The sequence below is a fragment of the Nuphar pumila genome, chromosome 10 (genome assembly GCF_984573655.1).
Source record: "Nuphar pumila chromosome 10, dmNupPumi1.hap1.1, whole genome shotgun sequence".
Taxonomy (NCBI): Eukaryota; Viridiplantae; Streptophyta; class Magnoliopsida; order Nymphaeales; family Nymphaeaceae; genus Nuphar; species Nuphar pumila.
In genome coordinates, this window is record NC_143258.1 from 114,190,128 (window position 1) to 114,212,608 (window position 22,481).

A 22,481-nucleotide genomic window follows, 5' to 3' on the forward strand; every position below is an offset into this window, starting at 1 on the left:
CGTAAACACTCGAATTGGCAAAAAAAAATTAGTCAATGTCAAAAAATGTTGATTTTCGACCTACAATTAGGCATGAATTTTGGTTGATGATAAAACGCTCAAATCGACACCAATTTGGGCATGCAGATAGTCGATTTTGATGCCCTCAAAATGACGAACGTCAAAGTTAAATCCGATTTAATAGGTGAGCCACTGATCGGTTAAAATTTCTATTAAAACAATAATGACATTCGGAGCGTCAGGTACTATTGGTCCAATCCAATGAGATTAGATCCAAATCCAAAATTCATAATCTAAAAATATACAAATAATTTACTTTCTTGTTTAGTCCACATATTTTGGCTTTTTCCATTATTCTTCAAATATTAAGGCATGACACTAAGCATAACATGAGAATCTGAACATGACTAAACTACTGCGCCTTGTCAATTTAAGTTTCTAACTAGTATATATGAACACTAACATGATCAAATCAACAATCATAAGAATAAAGAATTTATTTCATGCTAAGTTAACTAATGATAGGTGAAAACGCAAAGTAAATAACATGAATTGAAGTACTACAACAACAAATTTTAATAATCTAACTAACATATGTGAATAATAGCTCGCTCAAATCAAACTCACAGATATACTGAATTTATTTTATGCTAATTTAAATAATCATATGCTAAAAGTAATTATTAACATGTTAAAGTGCAAACCTGACGATCCCTTATTCAACTGGTGTACCCAAGATGTTTTTATTTAATGTTTTAGTGGAATTATCCCGTGGGTACAGGGGGACAAGGCAACCGTAACAGAAGAGAACATTCGGGAGTTTATTATGCATTGGTGTTTTATTAACCCGAATGTCTAACTGAAACTGAAATCCTAAGGGAGCGGTTGAATGACCGAGAGAACCTCTCAAAGGCCCAAAACAACATGATGCATCATTAACGTCTGCAGAAGAACATAGAGCTACCGCGTAGGGCAAAATTAGTAGTCTGAGACCAACGAGTCATTGCCGCTCGAAGCAAAAAGCACATGTCCCCGGAGTTGTGTACCACATACCCTCTCCAAGGTAAGCCTGAATCTGAGTGGGTTGCTCTTCTTATTAATTTATATTTTCCAATGTGACCGGGTATTCCCTGTACTGAACTCAATCGCTCAAAGACACTGGAGTTTCCTCGAAATTTGATTCCTACTACCGGAGTAGTAGGCCCCTAACCATTCATACCTTCAAAAGGTATATTAACCAAAACTTTATCCACTTAATTGTGCAGACCCACTTAGAGTGCTCCGGTACCTTTAAACCGTCAAGCACGAATGCCCCGGTACCTTTAAACCAGTCAGGCAAAAATCATATTTCAATGTACTTGTGTATTCATGTTAAAACTTGAGGATCAATGCAAAATCCTTTATACCCTGGCTTGGCAACCCAGGTGCCAGCAATAACCGACCCAAAGGTTTGGCCAGGAGTTCATTATTTAGAGGGTTTCAGTTAGGTTCCCTTTTAAAGTATCTCACAAAGGATCGAGTATACGGCTTCATATAAGTATTCATTTCATCAAGCACCATCGTGTTATTATCCAAACCTAATCCTACTACTTCATGTAGACAGTGTACAGGCATCACCAAAATGTAAAATAGAAGTATAATAAGAATTGAGTGAAAGAACATGTAATTTAGAAGTGTGCAGGAATCATAATCATCAATATTAAAATTTCTGGTATTACCCCTTTTTAAGCACCTGTAATCAGTAAATATCATGTATTAGTTCTGACATGGCAGTTCAAAAATTAAAAATCCATACTATCATGTTATGAGGATCGACACCCACAGCATTCATTGCGTGTAACAAACTGCTAGCATTATTCATACACTTACAGACTCTATCTGTGTTATGTAGTTAGCAAAGCAATCATTATAGTCTTGATTTTCTTCTGAGTTTAGTGAGAGCTCTGATTTAAAGTTTGAAAAGTAGTTCACCCAAGTACTGGTGAACAGACTCTGTGTACGTATAACAGTGTAAATGGGCATCATATAATTTATCAAAATCAGAAGTTACTGCAATGTTCATATGGGCTGAACACTGATGCCCTACTCATAACCGAGTAACGTACACAGGCTTTTCCAGTAACAGCAAATCAATGAGCACCAGGGACCCCTAATTAATTGATATAGGAATAAAACACAGTACAAGCTACAACAGTTGAACCTTACAGTGGAAATACAACTTATGCAACAAAAGAAAACCATGAGACTTATCCCATATTACAGTTTATTGTGTTATATAAGTATACTTCTAAAACCATCTACCATAAAAAAAAAAAAGTTTACTAGGTTCAGTTATATAATCAAATCTATATGAGTATTAACATCCACAGAGTCTATTATATCCAAGAAAAACTCAAGGAAAGAGCTACCACCGTAGGGCTTAACAAAACCTTCCAGACTACATCAATTCAGACCCCTTTTAGTGTTGTTTCACACGCAGGAGCATGGATATGCAGTTAAACCAAGTTCCTGGTTTCACTACTAATCTTCCCCAAAATCGGTAGGTGCTTAAATCAGGAAGCAACGACTCAAAATATGTCACACTTGTTGAACCCAGGTTTTTACCCACACGATGACTGCACAGTTCTTATAAACATTCTACTGAACCATAGAAAAAAGAAAACAGAGAAATCAAAAAACTCAGAAGGAAAAGTTTAGCAGTGCATACCCGACATCAATCAACAACAACAACAACAACTACTACTACGCCTTCATCCCAAAACAATTCGGGTCGGCGATATGAACCAACAAAGAAAATCATTATGGGTCTTCCACATGAATCCTTCTCCTCCATTCATTTCTATCCAATGTCATGTCCTCGGTGAGGTTCAAAGCATTCATATCCTTTCTTATCACCTCCATCCATGTCTTCCTAGGCCTACCCCGACCTCTTTTAACTAATATATTTTCCCATTTCTCCATCCTTCTAACTGGAGCATCATTAGGCCTTCGTCGAATATGTCCAAACCACCGTAAACGATTCTCTCTCATCTTATTTTCAATGGGTGCAACGCCTACCTTCTTACGTATCTCCTCGTTCCGAATCTTATCTTTTATTGTATTTCCACACATCCATCTAAGCATACGCATCTCAGCTACACTCATTTTTTGAATATGATGTCTCTTGGCAGCCCAACATTCAGTACTATATAGTAAAGTGGGCCTAATAGTCGTCCTATAAAACTTTCCCTTCAACCGCAATGGCATTCTACGATCGCACAACACTCCAGTTGCACTCTTCCATTTCATCCACCCAACCTTTATCCTATGATTTACATCTCCATCAATTTCTCCATACTTTTGAATGATAGATCCCAAATATTTGAAAGAATCATCCACCGGTATTTCGTGCTCACCAAGCTTCACTACACTCCCATCATTACTTTGTTGCTTACTAAATCGACATTCCATGTATTCTATCTTACTCTTACTCGACTTAAAACCTCTTGCTTCCAATGTCTGTCTTCATAATTCTAACTTAGCATTAACCCCAGCTCTAGACTCATCAATCAAAACAATATCATCAGCAAACAACATACACCATGGCACATTTTCTTGAATTGATCTCATAAGCTCATCCATCACTATAGCAAATAGGAAAGGGCTTAAAGCAGATCCTTGATGTAACCCGACATCAATACTCACGCAAAAACAAAGAAATACTCATGCAAAAACAAAGAAACCCCTTCCCCATTATCAGGAATCTGAAATTCCCAAATCTTCTATTTGGGGTTTTCGATAAAACCAATATACACTTGGAGATTAATATGTATGCGCAAAACATCATAAATCCTACACCTAAATCCCAAAATTTTGATTTGGGGATTCACGGCAAACCCAAAACCCCAATTTTTCGAGTTGGGAGTTATGGCAAATCCAAAGCATGCTTGAAAACTTAGTAAATAAGTGAAATCACAGTAAAACCTACCTTAGAATCGTGAATCCCTAATTTCACTGCCATGCTCTTGCGATGCAGTGGTCTCTCTTCTAACTCGTGCACAAGAGGGGAAGAAAGAAGGAGTGAGAGAGAAGGGAGAGTGAAATAGAGGAGGTGGAAGGGGATTTTAAAAGATGCGAGGGAGAGGGAATCGGAGAAGATCGTGTGGAGAAGAGGGGGGTCAGTTACAAAATCGTGGAAAGGGGAAAGTAGTGCGGCCGTCCCCTCTCTCTCCATTTCTGATAAGGGGGTCAACCCCTTTTTAGGGTTTCACGTTTTCATCTTAAACACCTCATAAATTATTTTTTTTAACTTATAAGGTATGCTTCCTTTCTTACCCCTTTTTAACGTGTATTTCCTTTTTCTTTAACACACATACGTGTGTGAATTCGAATCGTCCGAACTCGTGACCCGCGACCCACTTATAAATGGGATCCACGCTTGGGCTATTCGGATCCATCCAAGGATCCGATTCCTTAAAATTTTAAAACATTCCCTAATGGGTGCTAATGTGGTATGGATCCATGGTTCGATTTGTTCATGGATTCATATAAGTAAATCCGGATCCAAGGATCCGAAAATTTTCTCCTTATTACTAGGATTTGAAACTATGGATCCAAATAATGTAATTTGGATTCAAACCTTCAGTAGATGGATATGGCTCCAAAATAAACTATTATGAATTTTAATTAAGGTTTTTCTTAAGACCCATTTTATAATTCGTGGATCCCTACAATTTTTCCAGGATCCAATATCAATTCTAACCTGGATATTGAGGATACGATATAGAAAATTTTTTCATCAAAAGTCTGATTTAAACTTCGTGGATCCACTCCATTCGTCCTGGATCCAATATCAAATTTGATCATGATATTGAGGATCCAATATGAGAGATCCGATCCATTTGACCTAACAATTATTAAATATCCATTTTGATTTTCGCGAATCGATATCTAAGATCCGAATGGAATATCGAAGTTCTGAACCGGATATTAGTGATCCAACATTGAAGATCTAAATAGGATACCCGAGATCCAAATACAATTATACAAATACGAGGCTAAAAATATCCTTATACCAGCTTAAGGATCTAAATCTCAAGTTTATTTATCTGATAAAAAAAATCACGGGTATTACACCGATAATTCATCATTTATTCATTTTAATTATCAAGAAAAAATCTCGGCAACTATAATATTGGGAGGTATGTCCAAAAAAAAACTTTGAGACTTGCCCGTCTTCAATATGTATATCTTCATCTGAACCAGACCAAACCAACACTAGAAGCAGCTTGATCATAATTATTCCTAATATTTTTCAAAAACAAGCTAATCATAAACTTTTCAGCTTTTTGTCAATGCCACTTGCAATTATAATTACCTGGTTCATAAACTTTGTTGTAAATGATATACCAAATTTTGTTGGAACCATTGCAACTCCACGTTTCCTCCAACGATTATCTGCATTAAACTGATCCACTGCCTTACGAGCTTTAAGGAACTCAGAAGATGTCTTTAGTTCATCCCAAACTTTTTCAACAGTACAATTCTCAAGCTGTTGACCATAGTGCATTATAGACCCCTCATGCTGGAAATTAATTTCCTAAGAAAAAAGAAAATATAAATCAGTGAGTTCAAGAATTCTTGTTTGCTTACAGATTATAAGATTCCAATAGAAACAGCAATCCACATACTGATCACGGAAAGAAAAAATAGGATACCCGTATCTCTTCTGAGCTTCTATGAAGTTCCATAGCAATTCTCTGAATCCAGTTCTCAGTGATGAGCATGCCTTGGGGTCCCCCAAATCCACGGAAAGCTGTATTACTTGGCAAATTAGTGTAGCAAACATTACCTTTAATTCTTACATTTGGTATCTCATAGACATTATCTGAGTGGAACATTGCACGTTCAAGAACAGCCCGAGACAGATCTAGAGAATTCCCTGCATTGTTATAGATTTCAAGATCCAGCGCAAGAACCTTCCCTTCATTTGTGAAACCAACCTAGAACCAGGATTTCATATTTAAAATACGAAACAGTGAGAATACAACAAATCAAATAAAACAATATACTAAACTTTTGTTTTTTTCCTCAATGGGAAAAAACATAAAATCAGAAAGACCACAACTTTCCTAACATGTCTACATATTCAGCATCTCAAAATTTTGCAAACATAAATGCACACCATGAAATTTTCTTTCACTGCAAGAACAAAAATATAAACATCAAAAAAAAATCTCCTACACACATGCCATTGAAAACCAGAAAATTTGCAAGCAGTAGAACAACAAGATCTCCTTGTTAGTCATCCAAACCCATTGGCCAAAAATGCATTGACATTGTATTTAAAGACTCAATCTAACACATGATATATATATGTGTGTGTGTGTGTGTGTGTGTGTGTGTGTGTGTGTGTGTGTATGTCAAGGAATGTAATTATCATGTTGGGTAATACCCATCTCATGTATTATTATATGTATGTGTGTCAAGGTTGTAAGTAATGTATCGTTACCCATATCGGTCGGGTCCAAAACAAGATATGTATCGTATCGTATCATATCATAAAAAAATCATAAATTAAAAAAAAATCTAAAAATTCAAAAAAACTCATGAAAAATTAGCAAAAAATCTAAAAAAAATCATAACACATGAAACAATGATGAACCGCACAAAATACAACCATAAAATCACATATGAAGCATTTATGTCTCTATGAGCTGCATAAGACATCACAACTAAGTTTTTTAAAAATAACACATGAAACAATAACCAAGTTTCTTAAAAATTTACCATCAATCATCATCATCATCATCATCATATGTTAAAACATGTTGTATGGATATATATATATATATATATATATATATATTTATACATATATATTGTATATATGTATAGCAGGGGCTTTTTTGTCATTTCACATCATATAATAGGGACAGCCTAGTAGGGGCTGTATGGAATTTTTAGGGTCTTTATTTTCTGTATTTTTATTTTTTGACTGTTACAGTCAATGTGACTGTTGGAGCAGTCCAACTAGCTATTAGACGATTCTCAACCGTCGACTGTCAATATGACTATTGGACTCAGAGTTACCAGAAGATTCTTAGATAAGTGGGAAGCCCACTTCCCCAAAACTCGCTTCGGAAGAGCGACACTTCTCGCTTTCGAAAATTGATGGAAATCTTGATTCTCCCATGCTTCATTTATTCTTATATGTTTTGTCACTCTACCCTTCATCTAAGAAGCTTCCGGTAACCCTGGTATAGTCAACTATATAATACTGTATAATACATACGTACATATACATACATACATAAATTATATATATATATACGGTACAAATGTTTGTAGGTACAAATGGCTCTTTTTTTTTCATTTTTTCCAATTTTGGCCATTTTTTATGAAACTAACCTTACAGATGCCATCTACATATTTTGATAGTTGAAATCAGCTCTTAGATCATCTGGTAACAACATGTAGGCTGGTTTTTAAAAGGCTTCAAAAATCAACGGCTTGCAATGTGCAAAAATTTTCCGGATCATAAAATCGTGTTTTTTCATCGAAAAACACGACTCAAAAGCCGTTCCTCACTATGTTGGACATGCTGAATACATCTATAAGGTCCAATTGGATCAAAACAACATGCACCATGGAGATCTAGAGTATCAAACCAGATCTTGGACATAACAAGAGATTTGTTTTACCTTATATTTCCCAAGAAAGCTGTGGCGTTGGCCTGTGATCATCATGTCTACATCCCTATCCAATGTTAGGTTTACTGGTCTCCTCAGTAGATATGCTGGGACAGAAGCTGCTGCAGCAATGAATGCCGATCGTGTCTCCTTTCCACCAAAACCACCACCAATACGTTTTGTTTTGCAGACAACTTTAGACATGGGAAGATTGAGAACATCTGCAACATATTTCTGGTGTTTTTGTGGTGCCTGCATGAAGGATTGAAGGCAAAGGCAGACAAAATTACAAAACTCCATAATCATTTAATTCAAAAGAAAACTGTAAGATTTATTAAATTCATATAATCGGGAATGAGGGAATAACTGTTATTTGTTAGCATGATGTTCCAAGCATTGAGTTGCAAGGTTCCAACTGCTAAGATTCTTGTAGCCTTACCTATCATAACTAATGAAAATCTCTGAGAAGCATATTACTAAGTTTGTGAATAGTTAGACACTAGTGAGTAACGGCTATTTGTGTATCAGAAATTTAGCTAAACACTAGTAACCACCTAAGGCTATTTTTTGAACTTTGCAGCATTGTAAACCTATAAGTTCAAGGTTGCTAGTATTTGTCAACCTTACTTCCCACAAGCAAACTTACAATACTATTTTCTTCCATCTTTAGCTTCATGTGGAGTTTGAAATCCCTGGATGACTGCATCTCCTTTGATGCCCACGGGCATTTTCATTGTTATACTAAACCTTACATCTTATACTTAGTAATGATAAACTGTTCGGGGAAAGAATATATGATTCAAGAACTATCAGAGAGACAAAGGTACTTAAAGTTTGCAGAAAACAAATCGGCTGACCAAATATAGAATGCATGAATTGATTGACCAGTTAAGAAATCAGATGGAATTGCAAAATGAAAATGAAAATTGAAAATAATCAAAAGATTACAAGTCATTCCATAAAAGTCACCTACTTGGGTAGAAGATATCATATGAATTTCATTGCCACCATCCACTGTCCATACAAGACTGCTCTGAGGTTCCATATAGAAATGCTCCTGGCCTCCTACTTGTACCTCACCCTCTATGCACCTGCACGAGCCAGAACCAAAACACAATTCTACATCCCCTTTACGCAGAAATATTTCAGCATTTGGGTGGAAACTGTTTGCTCTAAGGGCATCCTTTATAGATATAACAGCAGGAAGCACTTGATACTCAATCTTTACTTTTTGGGAGGCTAACTTTGCATTTTCTTGTGTATCAGCCACGACAATACCTATGACCTGCTCAAGAAGGCTACAACTCATGACAATGATGAATAAAATGAAGTGAGAGAGAGCATGAATCAGCATGGAAAGAACTGTGGGTATGAAATTATACTTTACCTGACCAACACAAGTTACAAGCTCAGATGCAAAGAGCTCCTCATCATGCACAATTGGTCCAATATTGTTACATCCTGGTACATCTCTTGCCAGAAACAATCTTACAAAACCTGGTGAAGATTTTGCTTCAGAATCATCAATCCTTAGTATGCGAGCATGAGGTTCACTGCTCAGTACTAGAGCTGCATATAAACCGTTTGGAGGCATTGGCACATCATCAGCATACTCTGCCTCCCCGCTAACCTGGAAATATCCACAAAACCAAGTCTTTAGCTAAATGATTGTGTTATGACATAGAGATTATATTCATGAGTGTAACGTGCATTCACACACATGAACATGGATATGTTTATGTGATATATTATAAAAACACAAAATTTATTATTTTAGTACATTTAAAATATGAAATAATTTCAAAAAAGTGATCAATAAATGTTATGGCACTAGGGATTACATAAAGTGGATTTCCCCTTAATTACCTGCAGCTCAGCTGATAGATGCACAATAGGAGATCCGACAGATGTGCCATGTTTTACAATCTCATAATTCTGAACCCCTTTGGTTGATGCCCTTTCATAAGACTGGGCAGCTGATAAATAAGATGGTTGCAAGCACTGAATAATGGAACCTTTTGCTTCAAGGTCACTAGTAATACACAGGTATAACTTAAAGAAAAAACTCAATGTTAAAGATTTGCGGAATTCCACCATTCCACCAGGTGCATCATCAGCTATAAGTATCTCTTCCTTTAGAGTCCTTAAAGCACCATGTAGCAGTTGTTGATCCCAGTCTTTTCCCTTAAGAAAAAGCTCAGTTTTTGTTGCTGAATGAGGAACAGGAGCAATTCCACCAAACACAATAGATGCTTCTGTAATTTTCATACCCACATTACTTTTCCCAAGGAGAACACGCATTCCTGCATTTACAAGTGCAATGTCATCATCTCGCCGGTGTGCCTGCTTGAATTCTTTCACGTACTCAAAGTGTCTAGTCCATGGTAAGAAAATTGACAGCAAAATTTCATTATGTTTCAGGTCAACCTGGCGGTAGCCCTTGAAGAAATCCTTTGCTAGAGTAGTTCGAATATTCTCCTGGCAATCAATTATTCTGAACTCTGCTCTGGCAGCTATCCACAGCGGGTTCAAATCTGATATTGGACTGGCAGTACAAATGTTACCACCAATAGAAGCAACATTTTTTATCTGATTCCCAGCAAACCATTTAAGCTGTTCAATCAAAGCTTTGCAGGATGAAGTTTCATGAGTACTACGCCTCGCTACGACCTCTTTAAGAACACTTACGAGACTTGCCAGCTTTACAGCAGCACCTACTTCCAGTCCATCATCTTTCACAACCAATGCATTAAGTTCTGGCACATGAGCAACTAAAACTAGCACTTGATACCGAGCATCCTTAAACTTTGTCTCGATACCAACCTCAGTATTACCAACTATTAATTTAGCATCTGGATATATTGATTTTAAATATAACACTTTTTGAAGTTTAAGAGGGCGAAACCACTTAATCCCACCAAAGCCGGATAAACTCAATGGAACCATCTTCCTCAACAGAAGCTCTGGGGGGGAAATTAGCTCCTTGTCACTATAAAAGCTTCCATCAGTTTCAGTATGGGCAATAGGTTTGTACTCGTTGCAACAAACTTTATCCATACTAGAGGTTTCCATGCAGCTTACAGCCATTCCCCTACAGGTGCAAGGTTTCCCACTTGATGGGCAAACAAATTTATTGCTGGAGATACCTGATGACGATTCACTAGCATACAATGTGTCATCGGTTTTAGCAAATACCCTGAAGGCATCAACAATTGGCCTATATCCGGTGCAACGACATAAATTTCCAGCAAGAGTTTCTTCAATTTGTTCTTCGGTTGGTTGCCCTTGGCTAGATCTTAGTAAGGCATACATGGACATGACGAAACCAGGAGTGCAAAAGCCACATTGAGATCCATGAGCATATGCCAAAGATTTCTGCAAGGAAAAACAATCAATCTGTAATGAATTGTGCAACAATGGGAGATCTACAACATCAGATGAGAAGAATTTGAACAAGTCTTGCTTAGGAACTTTAAGTGCATATGAATACATCAGATATTTGTCATGAAGTATGCGAAAATACAAAACAAGAGTTTCTAAGGGCTTACAAGATCAAAAACACAAAGTGCACATACACAAGTTCACTATGAGACAATACAAATGCCAACAATGGCTATAACAAGAGAACAAGAACATAAAAAATAATAACTTTATTCATAAAATACTTAAGCACAAGCATTACCACATACAAGGGATTCATCCCTTATTTATATACAAAGAGGATCCAAGAAGGGCCATTGGGAGTGCTCCCAACCACTAGAAATATAGCCGTTGGGGACACTCCCAACAACTCTCTAGGACAAGGGCCCTTGACAAAGAAAGAAAATAAAAAAAGGAAAAACCCTAAATGGCCTCTAATGAAAACAACAAATTGCAAGAGAATAAAAAGACAAAAATACACCTAATGAGTATTTTCTATTACAACACATACAAATAGGGAAATATAAATATAAATATATATACATAAAAATCCATTTTAACACCCCTCCTCAAACTTACGGTGTAAACACCAAAAGTTTTTTGAGAAGGAACAAAAAATGAGGTGCAGGAAGTGTAAAGTCCACGAATTTTTTGGATTTTTCAGAAAAAAATAAGGGATTATTCTCAGAATTTTTATAAGAAATTCATCAATATTTATTAATCGAGGAAATTTTTAACGTTATCAAGATATTTAACATATACAAACTTTTTAGACACTTTTGGATCTGGATCTCGGTAGAAGATCCACGCAGATCGACATCCATGAAACCCAGTATTGAGGGTGCTTTTGACACTCGAGAGATTCACTGAATCTTTGGGTTTACTATGTTCGGATACAGTATGGATCTGAGCTTATAAAGCTTATAACAAGGACTCGGATCCATTTAGTGCATCCAGTTCGGGTTCAGAATAATTCAAAGCCATATCTCTAAAGAGATCTGTAACACTAAAAACCTTTAAGGCATGAGATTGTATCCATTGAAAAAATAATAAAGATCCAATCCCAGAAAACAATTTGGATCCAAATATAGATCCATATTGATAAACATCATAAATTAAGAATTTGTTTCAGAAAGATGGATTGTAACAACCCCAACTCATCCCCGTTGAAAAGTGAATTTTTTTTCTCTAAAACAATTGTGAAAACCAAAACCCAACGATCTGAGGTCTCACAGACTTAACAACATTCTAAACCACAAGGGATCTCTACATTGAACCAACCAATCAAAATAACTAACTTTATTAGTCAATAATCAAAGTCTGAAAATATAATTAAATTAAAGCATGAAATCTCATATTCACATTGTCCAAGAATAACAGAAGTCACGCGATCTCGCAGGCTCCCTGATGCAGCCGTCATCATTATTGAGCTCTAGATACAGTAAAAAACATACGAAGTACTGGGTAATAATCAAATATTCTTTATACAAATTCCTCTAAAAATCCAAATAGGCAAGAAAAAACATAAATCAAATTTATGAAAGTTCTCAGAAGAATATAACTACAATAATCTCATAATTCAATTATCAATCAAGCATTTAAAAGCAATTATCATGCAATAACAATATCTCACATAAAACAAAACAAGTAAGAATGCATAAACTAATGTAAAACAGTAAATATCATGATTCTAATGCACATGCATAAATAAATTATTAAGTTATTATCAGAGTTCTCTTTTGCATGCATGTCCCTATTAAATGCACACAAGTTTAGTTTCACTTTTCATTAAAACCCGCGTATACTCAAAATGGGCACAACAATTTTCGAAGTTCAAGATGGAATATCAGTTGTAGCTTAACACACAATTTGTATTTTATACTAGATTCCACACATGTTCCTCGACTGATATCAAGAATCAACACCATCTATCGAAACATTAAAAATTAACATCTAATGTCGGGACACCAAGAAAATCAAATCCATTGATGTCACTTTCTTGGTATACCAATAACAACAGTTGTATCACAACACTAATCCCAGAGAAAGTAGCTGACACTCCCTAAAACTGTAGTCGGCAGGCGAACCACCATATCGGGTTTAAGGACACAATCACACATGGAGTTTTAGTATCCTCACGGTTTTCCCAAAACCGCCATCCAGGATTCCCACACTGCAGAAAGGACATCCAGGAAGAAAAATATTAATTACATTATTTTTATCTTTTATCTTTTTAATGCAAGTCAAGTTTTTTACAAAAGAATTATTTTGCAAATCAACATGCAAAACACAACATGGGACCTTGGCCCGTTACAAATTAACATTGCAATTAATTTAGAAAGCCAATAATTTCAAAAGTGAATTTTGCAATGCATAACATTGATCTTAGAGCTACATATGCTCGTGGCCCACATGGCCTACCGTGGTTCACATTTGACCTCTGATGCATCTTAAGCAAAATTCTCAGTGAACATGCACACACACAACTATTGAAACATGTCCACAATGCACATTCATTCACACACAATAAGAATGTACATATAAAACAAATTGCATATGCATATAAACAAATGTTTGCAACGTGCATTTTTCTATCATGATTCATCTCATACATAACATCCAAACATGCACATGATCATGTTAATGCAACATCAAAATAACTTCAGAATTTTGTGTTCATGATATGCACATTTATGCCAACATAATATTCATTTGCATGAGTATATATAACCAATAAATACTTCCACCAATTTGAGCATGCTCGATATACAACACATAACCACCGAGTCATAGCTATGCTGCCCCCATGCACAGGACAGCATTATCATGTTGTTGGCAGCATGTTTCTCATGCAGAAATATGCAACTAAAGGCAATGGACAGCAGTCAATACTACACATAAATATATAGCATCGGTCTGCCCTACACTGTAACGACCCCAACTCATACCCCTTGAAAATGTGCGGAATTTTTTTTTTAAACAAGTGCGGAAATAATCCCAGAGACCCGAGGTCCTTACAGTTCCAATTTCAGCTGGATAACCATGTTAAAATGTACCCATCAATTGTTGTAATTAGACATATTTTATATATATAAAAGATGATACATATACATATATGGTATATATGTATATGTATCCTCCTATTTATATATATAAAATATATATTTTCCTTTTGTTTAGCCGTAGGGGTATTTTAGTCTTTTCCTCTGTTTTACGCACATTCACTTTATGAATGTGATTGTAATTTATTTTATTTTTATTTTTCTTTTGTTTTTTATTTCTTTTTTTTCAAGTACCAAAAGTTACCTTGGGGGGCCCACTCAAATAGTCGTTGGGCCCCTTCCAACGGTCACATTTGTGACCGTTGGAGGGGCTCCAACGTCTATGAGTGGAGCCCCTCCAAGGCTCCTTTTTGTTGTTATAAATAGGGGCTCTCCCCTTTGTATTTCTTAATTCTTGAGGGAGCTTATGCTCCATTGTAATGGGGTTTTTACCCCTTCTCCATTATTCTTCAATGATATGCAACTTATGACTTTATGTCATATTTTCCCCTTTTTATGGGTTTTATGTGTTAGCACATTATGTGCTTATGTTGTTTCCCTTTAATGGGTATATTTGCACTCCACGTGCATAAGTATGGGTTCATTATTGAACCCAATGTATTCCAAGTCACTTTCTAACATGGTATCAAAGCAAGGTCACGATGGGGTTGTCCTTTGGTGCAACGGAAAGCGTGTCGCTCAAGAAATGGTGAAGTATTCATTGCTCTTCCATTTTGCTTTGAAGTTATTCGGTATGTATCCCTTTTCTTAAAATATTATGCATTTGAAAATATGTTTCTTGCATATAGTTTGTTCGTTTAATAGTTATGATAGTTGAATTATGTCTTTTCACATTTTGTGTGTTCGTATATTTTAAAATTATCTCCCTCAAATTTGGTGAACTCGTTTGTTATTTAAATATATAATTTGTGTTTATCGAACTACTCATCGCATATAATAGCAATTTATGTTTTTTTTAAAATTACCTTCAATTATGTGAGATTTATAATTCTTACATAACTATCTCATGATTGACCTATAAGTTAATTTTTAAAATTATACATATGATTTCTTGCTAAAGTAATGATCTTTGCTTAAAATTTCTTAACTCTCATATGAATCCTAATTTGATTTGAGTTCCTCTTTTGATTATGAATTTTAGTGCATTTTTTTGAAAAAATTGATATAATCCTTATATGAAAATCTATCACATCTAAAAATCTTTGTTGAATCCTAAAGTAGTTCTTGTTAATGATAACTTATAAGAACTCCTAAAAGTTTTTCAATGTTTCTTTTTTTGAAAAATTGTTTATGATAAACCATTAGGAAAGATTTTTTAAAAAGGAATTTCTCACACTACATAGAGTGCATAGTTCATCTTTTGCATCCTTTTGGTATAAATGATTTCATTTTTCATCTTTATAAACTTGTTGGTTTGTATTTTTCATAAGGTTTCGAAACCTCTTAATAACATCTTTTAAAAATGCCTACATTGGCCATAATATGGTTTTCTTTGTCCTCAATTGCAATTGTTAAAGTTTGAGAATTTCAAGCATTGCTCTTTTTATAAAGTGCATACTTGCTCACTTTTGTGTATTTTTGTGTTTTGTGCACATTTGTTTCTCAAATATTTGCGCTTGTATGCATTCCCTTTTTTTTATGAAATACATGCCTTAGTGCATGTTTGGTTACACCTTGGTGTGTATTTGTTCAAGTATTGTATGAGTGCCTTCGTGCACATCTTTTATAAAGCCTTTTGTGCTCACATGTGTATTGTCTCTTCGTAGACATTTTTGCATTATGGAGCATTTATGCACATTTATTTTTGGGAAAAATATAATGAATTTAGATATTGAGTCCTTTTTAAATCATTGTAAGTGCTTTTAGCACTTTGAATGTTTCCGCATATCTCATCACAATCAAAGGTTTTTAAAAAAAAAAAAATAATTGTTGTATGGGATTTAATCCCAAATTTAGAAATGTTCAAGTGTTTTAAATATTCATTCCTTGAGTATTGTGTTAAAGCCTTTTGTGAACCATTACGGTTCTTATGATTTCTTTGATTAAAAGCTTGATTGTCTTGATGAATTCTTTATGTTGTTGTGTTTATTGCTTAATAAGTTCTTTTTGGTATAAATGACTTGTTTGAAGATTAAGCATAATTTGTGTTTATGCAAAATTGTTGTTATAAAGCACATTATTGATTATTGGACCTTTTGATTCAATTTTTTAATCGGTCCTCTTTTCTTTGAAAAATGATTCCTTAAGTGTTTATTGCCTTTTTGTGGCATTTATATTTGTCTATCACATGTTATTTAATGCATCTTTTATTTGGCCTTATTATTGTTATATTAGAGATGTTTGTTGAGGTGAGTTATGGGCACCTCGTGTTATATCATTTTAGTTTGTCCACCTTCCATATTATAGATGGTTGTTGAGGTGAGTTATGGGCACCTTGGGACTCTAAAATGATTTGTTGTATGATCTCTAATTATGAGTGTGTCACTCATTTTTTCTCTTGTGGCCATTGATATTATGGATACTTCTATGTGATGGACATATGGTGTTTTAAAACCTTAAATGTTTTAAGGTATATTAAAAATCAAGGGTTTTGGGATTATTGCCCAACCTTTTCTTGTTTATGAATCTTATGAGTGCATTTGCACATTTATGATTTTGTTTTCTTGTGATTTTGCACAAGTATTCTAAGTGTTCTTGGTGTGTGTATGTTCACACATTTGTTCTCAAGAATTTTATTTTATCGATTATAGTATCTTGTTGAAGATATTTTTTACATGCATGTTATTGTTATGAGAATTCATTTTAAAAGGAATATTGTTTTATTCGAGGTTTATTTTCATTACAAGTTTATTGCCTCAAAAGTCTTTTCCTTTTATGCCCATTATCTAAGTGTCATCATATGTAGACAAGAATTTTATTACACCTTCGTGTGTTTTTAGCCCTTTGTTGGCTTTTGCTCTCTTGGTCTAGTAGCTGAACACACTTGTCTTGAGTGATCTTATATGTAGACAAGACACGTTGATTCACACCATCGTGTGTGATCTTAGTCCATGTTGGCGTTTGTGTTCTTGTTCTAGTCGCTTAGATGTATGTATGCCCATGGTTGGCTTATTTCACTCATTTCAAGTGTCATCTTATGTAGACAAGAGATGTATTATGTTTTAGCCCATGGTTGGCTTATTACTCTTGTTCTAGTAGCTGAACATACTTGGTTTTAAGTGTATTTTTACGTAGACAAGAGATACTTTTTAGTCCATGTTGGCATGTATTCTCTTGCTCTTGTCGTAGATGCACTTATTTCAAGTATTATTATATGTAGACAAGAGGTTCGTTTACACACCTTTGTGTGTGTCTTTTGCCTTTAATGGTTTTATATTCTTGATCTAGTAGCTTATACACTTGATTTATGGGTTTTGGAGGACTAATGAGGAAGTTGTTTGTAATGAATAAACTATTATTGAAATTTGCAAAATTCCATTCATGACTTGTGTTTTTCAAGTAAATCATCTTTTTGATATGCATATCAAGTTGATTTCTTAGCATTTAATCTATATATTAAGTGCTTATGGTTTTTGCCACCCTTATATGTAAAATGTTTTTTTTATTAAGTGTGACTTTCATAAATGTTTTTAAAAAACCTTGTGAACTCTTGGGTTTATTTTGCCTAAAGTATGCTTGGAGACTTCGTTTCTCTTTTTTGGAACTTCACTACATGTTTGAAGCATGTTTTAGTTCTTTGAGTATCAATTCATATTATGATTCGTATATGCATATGTTCTTTATGGCCTTTTTTGGGCTCTCATTCAATAAAGCATATGTATGTTATGCCTCTTCGTAGGCTTCTTGAGGTATCCCTTAGTGGATCATTTTGTTATTCCCCATTATGGAGTTATATTTGTCCAATGGTGGACCTTATAATGCATTATGCATTCTTGCAATTTTTGCATAATTTGCTTCCGCTCATTTTGTTTTAACATAATGTATGATTTAGAAACTTTGGTTTTCTAAATTTTTCGTTTCATACTAAAGTAACTATCATATTATGCATAAATTTTGCACCTTGTTAGGAATGTTCCTTTTTGAGTAAAGTGCAAAGATATTGTTTACTTGTTCTTTGTTGTTTTCTTTTCTCAGGATCTTGGAGATAGGACAAAGGGAAGTACCCTTGATGGTTCGGGAAATGGGTTCATCATTTGAAGACAATTGGAGGAAGGCTATTTCAAGTTTCATTGCATCCTTGCCGAAGCCTCTTGGAGTCGCCGAAGCCTCGTGGAGTTTTGCCCTTTTTTCAATCTTTTTGTTTCCCTGCAAAGCTTGAGGGGGGGTGTTAAAATGTACCCATCAATTGTTGTAATTAGACATATTTTATATATATAAAAGATGATACATATACATATATGGTATATATGTATATGTATCCTCCTATTTATATATATAAAATATATATTTTCCTTTTGTTTAGCCGTAGGGGTATTTTAGTCTTTTCCTCTGTTTTACGCACATTCACTTTATGAATGTGATTGTAATTTATTTTATTTTTATTTTTATTTTGTTTTTTATTTCTTTTTTTTCAAGTACCAAAAGGTACCTTGGGGGGCCCACTCAAATAGTCGTTGGGCCCCTTCCAACGGTCACATTTGTGACCGTTGGAGGGGCTCCAACGTCTATGAGTGGAGCCCCTCCAAGGCTCCTTTTTGTTGTTATAAATAGGGGCTCTCCCCTTTGTATTTCTTAATTCTTGAGGGAGCTTATGCTCCATTGTAATGGGGTTTTTACCCCTTCTCCATTATTCTTCAATGATATGCAACTTATGACTTTATGTCATATTTTCCCCTTTTTATGGGTTTTATGTGTTAGCACATTACGTGCTTATGTTGTTTCCCTTTAATGGGTATATTTGCACTCCACGTGCATAAGTATGGGTTCATTATTGAACTCAATGTATTCCAAGTCACTTTCTAACAAACCACACACCACAATAGAGCTTACACTTATCATCACAACTCATAACAACTCATTATTTATTAATCATGAAAGAAAGAGCATCTAATAATAATTGCAAAAGACATATCAGAGCTATTTTAAATGACATAAAAGTAAATAACGAAAAACTGAACCACATTGTTCCTCTGTGAACCGTTCAGTAAGAAGGTAACACTTGTAACTCTCTTAGAAGTTAGTTGCTTCACTCATCACCTGCGACTGCGAAACACCATAGAAGTAGGGTGTCAGAATCAAAATCCTGAGCACAGATACTTCTAACGAAACAAGTGAAATAAAAGAATACAAATATGATTTCATAAAAACATTTAGAGAAAAGCAATTATGCTAACTTTTTAATTTCAATTAAGCAATCATGTAGCAGATAATAATTTCTAAGCATGAAAAATCTAATTTCTAAGCATGAAAAATCATTGAGCAATAACATAGATCACAATTTAAATAAGCAAGACATTAGAGATTAAACATCATGCATCCACCAACATGTAACAATTAAGGGAACAGATAACATATGCATGTTCTAATGCATAGCAGACATATGCATGATTTATTTGCAATGCATGAACACATTATTATCTTTCATTAAAGTTTTCATTTTCCATATGTATGTCCTATTAAATGCATACAATTTAAGTTCCTCTTTTTAATTACCGTTGTTCGCGGATACACCAAACGGGTAAAATCTCCGAGGTCAAGTTAGGTTCTCAGAGTAGCTTAACAAATAATTTGTATTTTATTACTAGGTTCTAAACTTAGCCCTCGACCGATATCAGGAAACAACATCATCCATCGGAACATTAAACCTCCACATCTAATGTCGGGGACACAAGGGACACCCTACGCCCACAAGTGTCACTTTCTTGGTACCAAAACAACAACAGTTGTGTCAAACACACCACCCCCAGGCAAAGTGGCGGACTCTCCCTAAAACCGTGACCAGGAGAAGGAACCTCAATATCGGGTTCAGGGGACAAAATAAAGCACACGGAGTTTTTGTATCCTCAGAGTCTCTCCAAGACCGGACCTCTAAGATTCTCATTCTCTAGATGGGAGATCCCAGAATGTTTATTACATTGTTCTTATTCATTATCTTTTTATTAAAAGTTAATTATTAGTTTTGCAATTCAGCATGCAAAAACAAGACAAAAGCTCACATACACCCTTGCGAGAACCATCACGGGACTCCCGCCCGTGGAAACACATAGAACACTGCAATATAGTGCAATAAAATTACATTTGCAAATCAACATGCAAAATTAATAACATAGGCTTGCAAATCAACATGCAACCATAAGCTCGCAAATCAGCATGTGCAGCTATTCATGGTCTACCACCCATGGCAACAACAGAACAACGCAATTAAAACCATAATATAAATGTGATTTTTGCGATACATTTAAACAATTAAAGAAAGAGCAACCAAAGCTCAAGGCTCTCTAAGCCTGTGATGATTCATTTAGACCATCGATGTATCATACGCAAAAACTATAACAACTTGCAATGTATGCAATGATGTCAATATGCTTCCAAATGCATATTTATAAATGTCAATTTAAACATGTGCATTATATGTCACATTCATATGCATGTGTTCACCGCTCATGTGCATGTGCCTTTACAAAATCATTCCACATACATGCATTCACTCATGAATCATCTTAATTAGGACAAGTGAACAACTCATGCATTTATGTACACACATCAATTCATGTATACGCATGCATTTGAAACAATCTTCACATAGTATGATGCCTAAGCATATCACATCAAGTCAAAGCATATAAATAATTCCAAATCTTGACATGTCTCGAGAACCAAAATACATATATACCACACCTTTTGGAAATTTATATGCAAATTTAGAAATGCAAACATGTATAATGTGCATGCCACAAAAATATTCATAAGCATGTCTTTGTTCAATTCGGATGCATACTCAAGTCAAATGCATACTTTTATTCATGAACCAGTTCACCTTAAAATATATGAACACGCACGCCATGAGGTACGTGCCAAAATAAATCAATTTCATGTATGCACAAGCATATGCAAGCAACATTGCACTAATGTCATAATTAAGCATAACATGTTAGATTCTAAGCACAAGAGAAATATCATTTTTCCTTGATTCACCTATGGCAAAACATGCATACAAGTATATGATCATGCGAATGCAACAACAATAAACTTTCATGATCCATGTTTTGAATACACGCACATGTCCATACATTCCCATGCGTAGAAAGAAAGAATAAACCTTTAACACATGTACATCAGGGAATAACATGAACGCAGTGGAGAGGTAAGAGACGGGTGGATTGAAGACCCCCTGCGTGATCTCCTTTTAAAGACGAAGAGGAGAATTCGAGAAACGAGCTGTTGGAGATGGAGGATCATCCAACGGGAAAGATGGTGATGGAGGGTGCGCGGGAGGTTTGGTCGTTGCTTTGTTTTTCTCTTATTCCAAAAAGGGGGATTCTTTCAAAAAAATTTCTAAAAGGTGGTTTTAAAAAGTGATATTCAAAAAAGGGTTTTTAAGAAATTTTCTAAAAAATAGTTTAAGATGAGGTTTTTAGTAAAAATTAACTTCAAAAAGATAGAAATCATTCATTTTTCTCGTAGTTTTTACAAATTTTTTGGTTTTTGTGTTATTTTTTCATTTTTTTGTCTTTTTCGAATAAAAATCTAAGATTTTACGAGAAAACAAAGATTAAACACTAATTTTTTGTATTTTTCTGAGGAATATTTACAAAAGTGTTTTTCCGAGAATTTCAGGCCATTTTGGGGGAAATTCTTCAGAAGAATGGGTTTGGACCCAAGTTTTGAGAAAATCTTCAAGTTTTGAAACTCGAATCGAGAAATACAACGTGATGGATCCAACGGATGTCGGATGGACTGTCCGAGCTATTTAAAAAACTATTTTTGGTATTTTCTGTAATTTTAATTTAAAAGTTGGACAACGAGACTCAGATTTGGATTTGGACAATGGATCCGGATCCGAAATCAAGTCAGACATATAAAATGAATTTAATTTCAGTAAAACTTGAGAAATGAACTGAAATTTAGATTTAAAAGTGACTCAATTGCTCAGAAAATGAAATTAGGGGCAAAAAATGGATATTTAAAAGATTTTGAAAAATTTGGGGTGTTCACAAGATCCCAAATATTTGAAACAATCATCCACCGGTATTTCTTGCTCACCAAGCTTCACTACACTCCCATCACTACTTCGTTGCTTACTAAATCGACATTCCATGTATTTTGTCTTACTCTTACTCAACTTAAAACCTCTTTCTTCTAATGTCTGTCTCCATAATTCTAACTTAGC

The 22,481-nt window shown here is 34.9% G+C and overlaps 1 protein-coding gene across 6 annotated transcripts in view; it reads right to left on the reverse strand.

Moving 5' to 3' along the window:
• LOC149827981 (xanthine dehydrogenase 1-like) overlaps positions 1-22,481 on the reverse strand; it is a 128,103-nt gene that overhangs the window by 84,112 nt on the left and 21,510 nt on the right. For all 6 annotated transcript variants that reach the window (XM_090019774.1, XM_090019775.1, XM_090019773.1 and 3 more), the window contains exons 4-9: positions 9,537-11,045; positions 9,058-9,300; positions 8,644-8,955; positions 7,683-7,922; positions 5,697-5,981; positions 5,357-5,578 (exon numbers count right to left, since the gene is read on the reverse strand). In XM_090019774.1, coding sequence (XP_089875900.1) covers positions 5,357-5,578; positions 5,697-5,981; positions 7,683-7,922; positions 8,644-8,955; positions 9,058-9,300; positions 9,537-11,045 — 2,811 coding nt within the window. The remainder of the gene's footprint in view (positions 1-5,356; positions 5,579-5,696; positions 5,982-7,682; positions 7,923-8,643; positions 8,956-9,057; positions 9,301-9,536; positions 11,046-22,481) is intronic.